The 12775-nt window shown below is 54.1% G+C and overlaps 1 protein-coding gene across 1 annotated transcript in view; it reads left to right on the top strand.

The window, feature by feature from the left end:
* The window catches only part of CACNA1B (calcium voltage-gated channel subunit alpha1 B), a gene marked incomplete at its 3' end in the record, with an annotated part of 179569 nt that overhangs the window by 26147 nt on the left and 140647 nt on the right, over window positions 1-12775 (top strand). The window contains exons 4-6 of the mRNA XM_059412121.1: window positions 6939-7030; window positions 8262-8414; window positions 9653-9843. Coding sequence (XP_059268104.1) covers window positions 6939-7030; window positions 8262-8414; window positions 9653-9843 — 436 coding nt within the window. The remainder of the gene's footprint in view (window positions 1-6938; window positions 7031-8261; window positions 8415-9652; window positions 9844-12775) is intronic.

Here is a 12775-nt window from a genome sequence, read left to right as displayed (position 1 = left end):
CGGTTAAGCGACTGCCTTCAGCTCAGGTCGTGGTCCTGGAGTCCGAGGGTCGAGTCCCACGTGAGGCTCCCAGCTTCCTGGGGCGGCTGCTTCTCCCTCTGGCCTGCTCCCCTCTTGTGCTGTCTCTCACTCCCTCCCTCAAATACATACAGAAATAACGACGGAGGCCCCGGGCGCGCCCCCCCCCCCCCCGCCCCCCGCGGCCTTCCCCTGCGGAGCGGCCGGTGCTTCTCTGGAGAAAGAGGCGCGCAGTGAGCGCTGAGTCCTGCTGCCGACGCTCCCTCGGTCGAGCCCCTCGTGACCTGCGGTCGTGGGGCCGGCGCGCGTGCGCATGTCCCGACTTGCACCGCGCGTGTCCGTCACGGCGTGTGCGCTCGTGCCCTCGGGCGCGTCATCACGTCACAACTCGTGCTTCCGCCCCTTCGCGACGGGCGGGCTCGCCTGATGCCCGCGCCATGGCCGGAGCCGCCTGACCTCACGCGGGATGCGGTCGCGGGGCGCTCGCGCGCGCCGTTGCTTCCCCGCGTCGGTCGGCGTGTCCGTTTCGCGCCCCGCCGTGCCCGGCTCGCGGCTGCTCCGCGCTCCCAGCGCCCGCCACGCGCCCTCCTCGGCGGCCGTCCCGGTGGCCGTGAGGTGCCGCCTCAGCGCCGGTGGCCGTGAGGTGCCGCCTCAGCGCCGCGCCGGCCCGCGCGCCCCCTGAGCATCTCTTCATGTATGTTTTCGCCGTTCGCGTGCCTTTTTTTCCTTAAGAAATAGTCATTCAAGTCATTCGCCCATTTTGGATTCAGTTTTGTTGTTGAGTTGTGCGCTCTGCACACCAGGCTTCCCAGATGAAGCGTTTTCTCCCGCTCTGAGGGCTCTTTCACCCTCTCCAGACGGCCCTGGGACGCGCCAAGTTTTGCATTTTGGCACAGGGCGGCGTGTTGCTCCCGGTGTCGCAGCCGCGACGTCATCGCCACATCCGGTGCCGCGACGGTTGTCTCCTGCCCCCCCGCCCCCCCGCCCCCCGCGTCCTAGTTCAGGGTCTTCCGCGGGGCTGAGCGACGCCGGCTCCGAGTCGCGTCCGTGCGAACGGCTCTTTGGTGCGGCTCTTCCCGTCTCCCGCGCCGTCTGTCCGAAGACCGTCTTCTCCGCGTGGGACGCGTCGCGCTCGGGAGACCGAGCTGAGGGCTGCCGAGTCCCGCCCTTCTGTGCGTCGGTCCGTCCTCACGCCGGGGTCGCGCCGTTTGGTCCCTGTAGGGCCGCAGTAACTCGGGAGTCTTTGAGTTTTGTTCTTTTTCAAGACTGTCTCGCTTATTGGGGGTTGAGACTGCATGTGAATTTTAGGAGGAATGTTTCTATTTCCGCGAACAGCGTCGTCGGGGCTCTGACAGGTAGGATTGCGCGGCCTCCAGTTCGCTTTGCGCTGCGGGCACTGGGCTCCGGCCCCGAGACACGGGTGTCTTTACGTTTGCTGGGCGCTCTCGGACTTCCTTCACCTTGGTCGGTTGTATTCCTAAGTGTCTCACTCCTTGATACTATTGTAAATGAATTAAAAATTTTTCCCTTTTTGTTTATTCACTGCAAGTGTATAGAATGCAGTTTTTTCCCCCTAAAGATTTTCTTTATGTCACAGAGACACAGCAGGAGAAGAAACACAAGCCGACCGGGGGTGGGGGGGTGGGGGGCGCAGGGGGCGGGGGGGGAGGGGCGGTGGGTGGGAGAGGGAGACCCAGGCTTCCCGGGAGCCCGATGCGGGACTCGATCCCGGGACCCTGGGATCATGACCTGAGCCGAAGGCAGAGGCTTAACCCACCGAGCCACCCAGGCGCCCCTCTCTGAAATTTTTGACGGGATAATATGGTTTCTATTTTGATTTTTAATTGTTATTCTACTATTGAACGATTCTTACGCTCCTGTGCCAACTCAGCTGGCCATTATATACTCCTGAAATACGTACTTTTGAGTGTTATTCTGCTTTGTAACTTAAGATTTGTGTTCATAATTGAGATATGTACAACATTTTCTTGTCCTTTTCCAGTTTTGATATCCAGATTATACGAGCGTCATAAAATGAGTTGGGGAGCTTTTCTTGTATTTTTATTCTCCGAAACAGTGTATATAACATAGAAATTATCTGTTTTTTGGATGTTCATGGAACTCGTTTGTACAATAGTCTGGATCTGATGTTTGCCAGAGGAAACCTGAATCCAAATTCAGTTTTATGAATGGTTTTGGTAGGCAGAATTCTGAGACAGCCCCCAAGGATCCCGTCCCTGCCTGTGCTCATCTCCCCGTAGTGTGGGAAGGGTCATGGGTATGATCTCACGTCCATCGTCAGTTTCCCAAACAGTTGACTGAGTTAACCGAAAAGGACCAACCTAATTAGGTGACCCTTTTAAAGGGACTGAGCCCTTCATAAAAAATTAGAGTGTTTAGAGGTGTGAGAGGGACTCTTGAGGGCCGGGGGCGAGGACCTGAGCGTGGCTGCCAGGAGCTGAGGGCTGACAGTGAGACAATGGGACTCCGTACTCCTGCAAACAGCACGAAGGGGCTAGGAAGCATGACTTGCCCTAGATTGGTCTCTGGATGAGGGTACAAACTGGCTGACACCGGGATCTCAGCCTTCTGAGACCCTAAGCGGAGAACCTAGCTGCGGTGTGCCCTGACTTTGACCTACAGGGCTGTGAGCTAACAGGTGGTATTTCAAGTTACTAACTTTGTTGCAAGTCTTTACACAGCAATAGGAAACCAATACAGTCATTTGCGGTTTGTTCAGGTTTTCTACTTCTTTGGTTACGTTTGAAAAATTGCATTCTGGGGGGATATATTCCTTTCATCAAAATTTTAACATTGATATAAAATTGTTAGTAATATTCTTTTGCGATTCTAAAATCTCTCCTGTCTGCAGTTATGTCCCCTCTATGTGAATATATCACGGTACACATGTATGGGTATGCAGGTGTCGTGTGTTTCTATACATGTGTGTATCTGTGTACAGGTGTGTTCAGATATGTGCACATTCTCTTTTCCTGAATGATTCTTGCCAGAAGCTTGTTCATTTTTTTCAACTTTCAGATTCAGCTGTTATTTCTCTATTTTCTGTTTGAAACGTGTCTATGCTTACCTTTATTATTTCCATTTTTCTCTTTTCTGTAAATTTAGTCTTCTTTCTTTTTCTTTTAAATATTTTATTTATTTATTTGACAGAGACACAGCGAGAGCAGGAATACAAGCAGGGGGAGTGGGAGAGGGAGAAGCAGGCTCCCCGCTGAGCAGGGAGCCTGATGCAGGGCTTGATCCTAGGACCCTGGCATAATGACCTGAACTGAAAGGCAGATGCTTAATAACTGAGCCACCCAGGCGCCCCCCTCTTCTGTTCTTTTTTAAGATTCTTGAGACAGATCTGTGCTTGGTTTATTTATTTTCAGTCTTCAAAAAAAAAGAAAAACCAATCATTTAACTTTATGAATTTCCCCTTAAACATCCCTTTCACAGAACCCCATACATTGTAATATGTGGTATTTTCATTGTTGATGGGTTCTAATTATTTGGTAATTTGTCTTTTTACTTTTTAGTTAATGAGTTATTTAGTTGTGCATTTTGAGGGTTTCTATACATATGAGTTTTCTTTTGCAGTGTGTTTTTATGTTTGTATTCTCATTTAAATACATTTATTGAATAGCGGAAGTGTGATAATGTGTTACTAATTCTTTGAAATTTGCTGAGGCTTTTTTGTAATGTAGGTTATGGGTAATTTTCTCTCTTTTTAAAAAGGTTTATTTATTTATTCAAGGCAGGGAGGGGCAGGAGAGAGGGAGAGAGAAACTCGAGCAGATTCCTTTTGAACTTGGAACCCATCACGGGGCTCCATCTCACGACCCTGAGATCAGACCTGAGCGTCAGATGCCTCTGCACTGACTGCACCACCGAGGCATCTTGGACATGGGCAGTTTTGAAAGATATTCCCATGTACTCAAAAAAGGCTTGTTCGTTATTTTTTGTTGTTGTTGTTGTTTTAAAGATTTTATTTATTTATTTGACAGACAGAGATTGGCGCAAGTAGGCAGGGGCGGGAGAGCAGACTCCCTGCTGAGCAAAGAGCCTGACTGGGGCTGGATTCTAGGACCCTGGGATCATGACCCGAGCCGAAGGCAAAGGCTTTAACTCACTGAGCCACCCAGGTGCCCCTGTTCTTTATTTGTTAGGGGCAGAGTTTGATAGGTGAGATAGGAAAGATGTAGAAGACTAGAACTCCGTGGTATATCAAGGCTGCTGATTTTTTTTAAAGACTTATTCATTTGAGAGAGAGAGAGAGAGAGAGAGAGCGCGCGCACATGTGTGAGTGGAAGGAGGGGCAGAGGGGGAAAGAAACTCTTAGCATCCTCCATGCCCACCACAGAGCCCAACTTGGGGCTCTGTGTCATGACCCTGAGATCATGACCTGAGAAGAAACCGAGTCAGATGCTTAATTGACTGAGCCACCTAGGAGTCCCAAAGCTGCTAATTTTGTTTTAATCTTAGGTAGCCTTACTGAGTTTTGGTATTCAGCCCTCCTCCTGTGAGAGGAGCTTTGCTTGACTTTTTGACTGTGTTGAAATCTGGGGTGATGACTTCTTTTATATCTAAAAAAAATTTTTTTTTAAAGACTTTATTTATTTGACGAGAGAGAGAGAGACAGTGAGAGAGGGAACACAGCAGGAGGAGCAGACTCCCCGCTGAGCAGGGAGCCTGATGCGGGGCTCGATCCCAGAACCCTGAGATCATGGCTCCAGCCAAAGGCAGAGGCTCAACAACTGAGCCCCCCAGGCGCCACTGAAAATACGTTTATTTTGCCCTCACTCTTCATTGACAGTTTGGCTGGATATAAAGTTCTAAGGTCACCATTACTTTCTGCTGCTCATGGAAGGTATAACTCGATTGCCGTCTGGCACGTATTTTTGCCAAAGTGAAGTTCTTTTTCTTTTCAATTATCCTTTTTCACTATTAGAAGATATTTTGTTTTTTCTTTTTCTTTCTGGCAACTTCTAAGGCTGTCTTTTTATCCTTGATGTTCTGCCATTCCTCCCTGTTTCTAGTCAGATGTATTTTCTTTACTCAATGGGTACTTGTAGTGCACTTTTGATTTAAAAGGTCATTTTTAGTTCTGTTAATTTCTCACCTGCTACCTCCTCCAATGTTGCTTCTTTGCCCTCTGCCCTGTTCTCTTCCACAGTTCACACCGGATGTGTGCTGAGCTTATGATCTGACCTCTGTTTTGCTTAATTTCTCTCTCTTATTCCTTCTTTGACGTCTTGATATCTGCGGGCGAGTTCTTCAGTACTAGTCTGTGTACTATTTTCCAAATCACTCATGCTCTCAAACCATGTCTCCAGCCCAGAGTGTGATTTATTATCACTGTTACTGCTCTTTGTTGCCCAAACTGGCTAGTCTTTCAGATGCAGACCTGTTTCTGGCTGTGTTTGTTTCATATGTGTCAATTTTGTCAGAACAAAGTTAATCTTCCAGTAGTCAGTTTTGATAATTGGAAGTCTCTCGTAGCATTGAGTTTCTTCATGTGCTCTGGACTTCTGGTCTGAACAGATATTTCTTTTTTCCACTGAGAGTTTCAGCTCTGTCTCAAATTCTATTCTCGCTGCCATGTATCTCGAGCAGGGAGCACAGAGCCTTCTTCACCAAGAATCCGGGACACATTCAGCAGAACCGCCAGGACTGTTGGTGCATGGTGTGTAGAGCGAGGGGGGAGAGGACTCAGGGGAGCCCTGGTTTTGGCTGAAATAACATCGACGAGGAGTGGGAGCTGGGGAAGAAGCAAGGCTGCCGCAGGAATCAACGCTTAGTCACCACAGTGTAGCGGCTCTGAACTTTCTAAAGAAGTTCATGTTTCAACACTTTCAAACATTAACGTTTAAAAAATGGTTCTTTAATTATGTAATGCTTGATACACTTTCTGATAGCCAAGTGGAAAGGTTAAAAGGGCAGTTGGATGTATGAGTCCTCAGTTCTAGATTTGGGTTAAAGCTGTGCGATTAGGAGTGGAAAGCACGCTGTGGCATTCAGAGCCAAGGGGTAGATGCTGCTGGGAGAGAGCCCCGGGGCTTCCACCTCCCAAGTCTGGTGCACAAGGCAAAGGTGGCCGTCGAGACCTGGAGGGGCTCCTGGGGAGTTCAAGGGAAATGAGAGAGTTGGCCAAAGGCTGGAGAAGGAACCGTTTAGAGCAGGAGACTTGACCACCAGAGTTGGCAAGGTACGGGCTCAAACAGCATTTCAGGGGAGCAGTGTGGGTGAGCCTAACGGGGATGGGAAGGTAAGGTCAGACCCAGTACTGAGCCCCTGACTGAACTTTAGTATGAAGGGAGCAGAGAAACGTGCCGTGCTGCGAGGTGGTTCTCAGATCTTTTGTTTTCTGAAATAGAAGGCATCAGAATATGTTTTTCTGCCAACGGACTGATTATGACAGCTTTCCTGAGTCCCCGAAGCCTCTGTTCCACCTCCCCTGCCTCACACCGCTGTTCCCCTGAGAGAAGGGGAAGAGAGTGTGTGTCTGCTCAGCCTCCGCGTTACCCGTTTCACTCATCCCCGCGTCTCTCGAGGCCGTTTGCCATGGGTCTAGGGTTGGTGTGGGGGCCTGGTTCTGGCTTGGGTTTAGCTGGAGGGCAGATTCAAAGCCAGGCCAGTCGTCAGAGACCAAGGGTCCTCTCAGGGTGATTCCTTCGGGCCAGAGGGATGGTCGCGCTGGAAGCAGCTGTTGCTGACATTACTGTGGGGACGCCTGAATTCAGTCCCTGACCCTTCCTGCTTGGCAGGTCCCATACCCTGTGCCTGCCCTGTGTTTGGACAGTAGGGGACAGAAGTGACATGGTGTCCCTGTTCTTGGGAGAAAGGATGTGGAGGGTGGGGAACGGGTTCTCTTACCTGAGTACGGAAGCCTCTAGTTCCCTCCTTCTCTTTCCTGCCAGGATCCTGGCCACGGCTGGCACTGACTTTGACCTGCGGACCCTGCGGGCTGTGCGTGTGCTCAGGCCCCTGAAGCTGGTGTCTGGGATTCCGAGTGAGTCTGGGAAGAGCCATTAGACCCAAGCCTGCCTGGGCTCCTGACCTCCTCCCCAAGCCTCACCACAGCCAAGGAACACACTTAAGGCCTAACCAGGGACCCCTTTGGCTCTAAGCTCAGGGCTCCTGACCCCCCGGGAACCAGGTGTGAAGAAGCCTTGAAATTCTCTGGGAAAGCCCAGAGAGTGGCCCAGTTCTTTTGCCTTGACTTGGCTTCCCCAGCTGGAAGCTTTATTCTCTTCACATTCTCTGCTCTATTTCTAGCTCTGCTTTGTTTTCTGGGGTTAAGGTACAGATGAGAGATTGAGCAAGCGGGTGGGCTGGTGCCTGAGAAGACAGCCAGAGGCTGCAAGAGACCCCCTGTTTTGCCTTAGGCTCGGCAGGGCCATGGTCACCCAAGGCCAGGTTAAGACATGCTCTTGGATTCTGCTGCTCAAGGAGCCAGGCAGGAGGGCCAGGGTTACCGTGGGGTTGGGTTTTTCTCAGAACCCCGGGTGGGCAGGGACTGAGAGCTGTGTCCCCCTGAGGCCACTACAGGAAAGCCCTCATTCTGCCCCAGGACCCTGCCAAGTGAAGGCTCAGGCCTGTATCTAAGAGCTGGGGCCAGGTGGAAAGGGGGTTGTGGGGTTGAGCCTCCCTGTGTGCTGGTTCCTTTGACCTGGACACACCCGTGCTGGGGGTTAGTGGTCAGACACTCCTGGGGGTGGGTCCCCTGCTTCACTGTCCCCAAGGAACTGTGTCTGTTGGGAACTCCTGTACGCAAGATCTCTTGCTCTCGGCCTCCCGAATCTTTTGCTTCTCCCTCCCAGCAACCCCCTCCCTTTCTCCTCAGGACTCTCTGCTCATTCCCCACGGAGCCCTCATAGTCCACTTCTCTCCCCCGGACTTTGTACTCTGACACCCTGCACCCTGCACCCTGCTTCTCCCCTGCTTTGGGACATTGTTCTGTCCACTTCCTTCCAAGGCTTATGCTTGGTCTCCCACCCCGGGGACTGTCCTGTTTGGTCCCCACCCGAGGACTCCCCTGTAAGTGCAGGCTGTTCCCCCAAACTCATGGTTCCCTGTACTCCCTGCTCATCCCCTACTTGGACAGTGCCCAGCGCAGCACTGTGCCCCGGCCCCCAGTGCTGCCCAGCCCAGGCTCTGGCTGGTCTGCCCGCCCGCCCCCCGACCAGCCCCAGCACTGCCCCCTCTGCTCTGACCTGCCCTCCGTGGCTGCTCTGGTCCAGGCTTGCAGGTGGTGCTCAAGTCCATCATGAAGGCCATGGTCCCGCTCCTGCAGATTGGGCTGCTTCTCTTCTTTGCCATCCTCATGTTCGCCATCATCGGCCTCGAGTTCTACATGGGCAAATTCCACAAGGCCTGCTTCCCCAACAGCACAGGTGAGGCCTGGCTGCGCCCCTCGGACTCATTCATCCTGGAGGCCCTACTTGGGAGTCCAGCGGACCGGGGAGCTCCTGTGCCAGTAGGGGACACACACCACCTCCAGGAAGGCACAGACACCTGAGCAGACACAGAAACGCAGTGATCACAGATGATAGTAACTTCTGGGGAAAACGAAAGGAGAATTGACAATACAGTAATTGGGGAGCCTGCTTCACGGAAACCAGCCCGGGAAGCCTGTCTCCTGAGATGGCCCCCGAGCAGCCGTCAGAGCAGTGAGAGGGACTGCTGGGCGGCTGCTGAGCCAGAGGGCTCCGGTTCCAGGGCCTGGTGCGTGCAGAGGCCAGGGTGAGGGACCGTGGGAGCAGAGGGGAGTCATGCAGGTTTCGAGGCTGTGGTGGGAACTCGGAGTCTTATTCTGAGAGAGGTCGGGAAGGCAGGGGAGGGCTCTGAGCGAGGCTGCTCCAGGAAGGCAAAGTCAGAAACAGGCTCGGGGAGGCCAATATCACGATCCAGAGAGATGGCTGCGGACGGGCTGTTTTGGTGGAGGTGATCAGAATGTGTGGGGTTCTGGGTGGACTTGTCAGGTCACGTCACTTGATGCAGAGAAAGCTCTTACCAAAATTTAAATCATTCATGATTTTAAAAAACTTCTTATCACAGCTGGTGGAAACATGTAGACTCTGCAGGGGCCGGGGCTGTGAGGCCTGGGTGCTGTGACCCCCAGCCACCCTCTGGGTTCCTGTTGGCTGGACTCTGAGCCGACCTGCCTGGTGAGCAGGGACTGCAGTGGCAGACTGCAGCTTGTGGTGGCTCCGGAGTGATAGGCGGATCTGCCGGTCAGGAGTCTTGGGGCGGCTTGGCTGTGAGGGAGAGGAGAAATCAGGGTGGCAGTGGTAGGAAGAATTGGATGTTAGGACTTTGACTTTTTTGATTTTCAGGTGCCTAAGTCCTGAGCCTGCCTCATCCGTGAGGGGCAGGTTCTAGCTGAGAAGGAGAGGTTGACGAGTAGTTCCTGGGAGGGTTGGCCTGAGCTCGGGGAGGGCAGGTGTGGGCCTGGGGAGAGAGCCGGTGCTCGGAGGGATGGTGGGACGTCAAGGGAGGATTCCCACTGGTGCTCGATTCCTGCCCCCCTCCCTCCCCGTGATGAGGTCTCCGCAACCCAGGAACCCCAGCAGGGGTGGGAGCACGTGCGGTTTCGGGGCTCAGGGTCTGTGCCTCACTCTTCTCTTCGCAGATCCAGATCCAGTGGGCGACTTCCCCTGCGGCAAGGAGGCCCCAGCCCGGCTATGTGAGGGGGACACAGAATGTCGGGAGTACTGGCCAGGCCCCAACTTCGGCATCACCAACTTCGACAATATCCTGTTCGCCATCTTGACGGTTTTCCAGTGCATCACCATGGAGGGCTGGACCGACATCCTCTACAATGTGAGTTGTGAGTTGTGCCTTGGCCCTGGGGCCGTGGATGGGCCCTGGAGCTCCTGCAGCCTCATTTGGGGTGATGTATCTGACCTAGGAGCCTCTGCCCAACCCCAAGCTCCTTTGTCTGCTGTAGTATGAAATCTAGGCCCCTTCCTTCAGAGGGCTCCAGCAACTTCCCACTGTCCACTCACACTCTTGGCCTTGGTCCTAGAGTCTCCGGGCAGCTTCTTGTATGAGTGATGCTGAGGGCCGGGCGGACACTTCTAGAGATGTTGCTGCTGCTGATCATTGAGTGGCCACGGCGTGGTCCCTCAGGTCCCCTGCAGGCTCGCTGTCAGGCCCCGCATGAAGTGTCTCCTCCCTGTTAAGTCACAGAATCATCTTGAGAAACCCATTGTCCAAGGAGGAAACTGAGGCATGTGGAGAGCTTGTTGAATATGCTCCAGCCCCTAGGACTGGTGGCAGCTTGCTGGGAGCTCCTAGCTATGCCATCCCTGGCGGGGTTTTCAGGATGGAGTGAGAGGCAATGAAGCCTGCTGGCCTCTCCCTCTCCTGAGGCTGCCTGGGGAAGACAGGGCAGGGCCACACGCTGCACGGAGCCGACATGCAGGGAGACCTCTCCGATGATACTGGGGACCTGGGGTCAGAGTGTGTGTCTTGCACATTCGTGTCTTCTGCTGCATCTCTCTGGCACTGTTTCCTCTTGAACGTCTTGCCCATGAGAGTGCCTGCCTGTCACAGTGGTGTATATGGGGCAGTCTGGGCTGGGGCCCCTGACGAAGCTGGTCTAAGGCCCTCGCCTGGTGACCTGTCTCGCTCCTGCCTCTCTCCACGTGAAGCTCTTCCTGGCAGACTCTGCCATGAACGCTGGAGCACAATGCTGTTTGCTTTTTTGTGTGATGAACCCCTTGCTACCTTCTACCCACTGAAGCCCCACGAGCCCCCAGGGCATGAGCACGATTAAATTAGGCCCCTAGGGGCTCTGGGAGGTAGAGAGAGAAGGTACACACAAGCTGGGACTCTTGCAAGGTTTGGCCGGCAAGGCACAGCTGGTTGATGGCTGTGTTCTGGATGGCGTGGGTGTGCCCTGCGTGGGTACTGTGGGCGGAGGGTCTGGTGTTACCACACACTTCACTCCAAACTTGCCACTTGTACGCTGGTGTGGGGTTTGGGCGACAAGCCCCTGAACCCTGTGCTCCCCAGCCTCGAGCCTGGGAGGAAATGACGCGGTGTAGTCTGGTGGCATGATGGATGGGAGGAAAGGGACAGATGGGACCCTTTGCCCTGCGCCTCCTCCGTGGGTTCACAGAGAGCGGGTAGGTCTCAGGACTGGGTATCTAGCAGACGTGTGGCAAACGCTCACTGGGCTGGCACAGGGAAGACGAGGAGTTAAGAGAAGCTGGCCCAACGTCCCTTGAGCCAGATCCCCTCTCGGAGTGCGAGTCGCCATCTCACAACAGGCTCTGTTCGACTGAGGAAAAGAGGAACAGGCACAAAGGCAGTATGAGGGGTTTTGCTGTTCTTTTCCTGCAGCCAATCAAGGAGTAATTTCCCAAAGACAGACCCTAAAATAGCTCTGAGCTGGCCACATCCCCGCCAGCCCCACCTGAACAACAGAAACCTAGAGCAGGGTTCTGCAGCGTTCGGTGCCCGCGGGACTTGGCCTTCGGCCCAGGTGACTCAGACTGGTGGGTCTGTGCCCTGTGGGGGAGGGGCTGCACGGGAGCCTGACCCTAGGGCAGGAGGCTGTGGTCCAGAGAGCCACAGATTCCTCAGACAGGGGTTTGCCTGGGACCCACTCTCTGGGCACTCCCCGAGATGTTCCTCGCACTGTGGCGAGCAGGAGGCCTTCAGTAAAGGCCTGACAATGGCCAGTGCTTTGAAGACGACGGAGGAGGATGAGGAGCGGGGAACCGCGTGAAAGCAAGGCCTGGTGAGGTCTGGAAGCCAGATATGCAGGTGCTGTGGGATTGTGCTCTGGAGCTTTGGTGAGGCACCAGGACGCCGTGACGGTGGTGAGCTGTGAGGCTGGTGCCCACGGCAGGGTCCAGGATTGGGGTCCACTCTGCACACTAACAGGAGGATTGTTGAAATAACACGGGGCTTTTAAAGGGGGATCTTTGGAGAGAGAGTGTACCCCTCTCTTCCAGGCCAGTGAGTGCAGCTTTTATGGTCCTTTCTGATGTGTCATTGGGCAGGAAGGCCCGAGACCGTGCCTGTGCGTCAAGGGAGAGCCATTGGCCTGCAGCCGTGGGGTGGACGGAGAGAGACGGAGAACATGCTTGTTGCTGGGAACGGGAGAGGAGAGTGTGTGATGTGAGTGCCTCTCGCCGACCAGCTGTGGCCCAGTGGTGGGGGCAGCCTGGAGCCCTTTTAAATTCTGACCAGGGGAATGATGAAGTCTCAGCAGAGAACGTCTGTTCCGAACGGACTGCTGACAGCCGCTGGAGGTGGGTGGGGGCGTCCCTGACGGGAGGAGAAATGGCTGGCTTCAGTTTGAAAAGTAAGTGGAGTCAGATGGGTCCTAAGTGAGACGCGTCCGCAGGAAATTGTGTCAGGCCCAGAGAGATGCGATGGTCTCGGGACAGTGCCATGCGCGGCACAGTTCGCCTGTCCCCCCCTGCTTTCCCTCCCCTGCTTGGATAGTGGTGGGGTCAGTAGCCCGACAGCATACGGAGGAAGAAGGAGCAGGGGCAGGTGTGGAGGGGCGAGGACGGCCCAGCCTCCACCTCACAGTGCAGGCTGCTGAGAGCAGATGCTCCTGGTGTAAAGCGTGCCATGAAGTCGTTGCCAGCTGGGACTAGACTCGTAGTTGCTGGATCGATGCTGTTTTCTCCTTGAAGTGATTGCAGAGCCTTCGGTTACCCAGGAGTTATCGGACGTCGCAGGACTGACCCCCATTTCTGCCCACGAGCACGAGTCCGTTCTGTCGCTCTCG

The sequence above is a fragment of the Mustela nigripes genome, chromosome 9 (assembly GCF_022355385.1).
Source record: "Mustela nigripes isolate SB6536 chromosome 9, MUSNIG.SB6536, whole genome shotgun sequence".
NCBI lineage: Eukaryota > Metazoa > Chordata > Mammalia > Carnivora > Mustelidae > Mustela > Mustela nigripes.
This window is presented reverse-complemented; position numbering and strand designations above follow the sequence as displayed.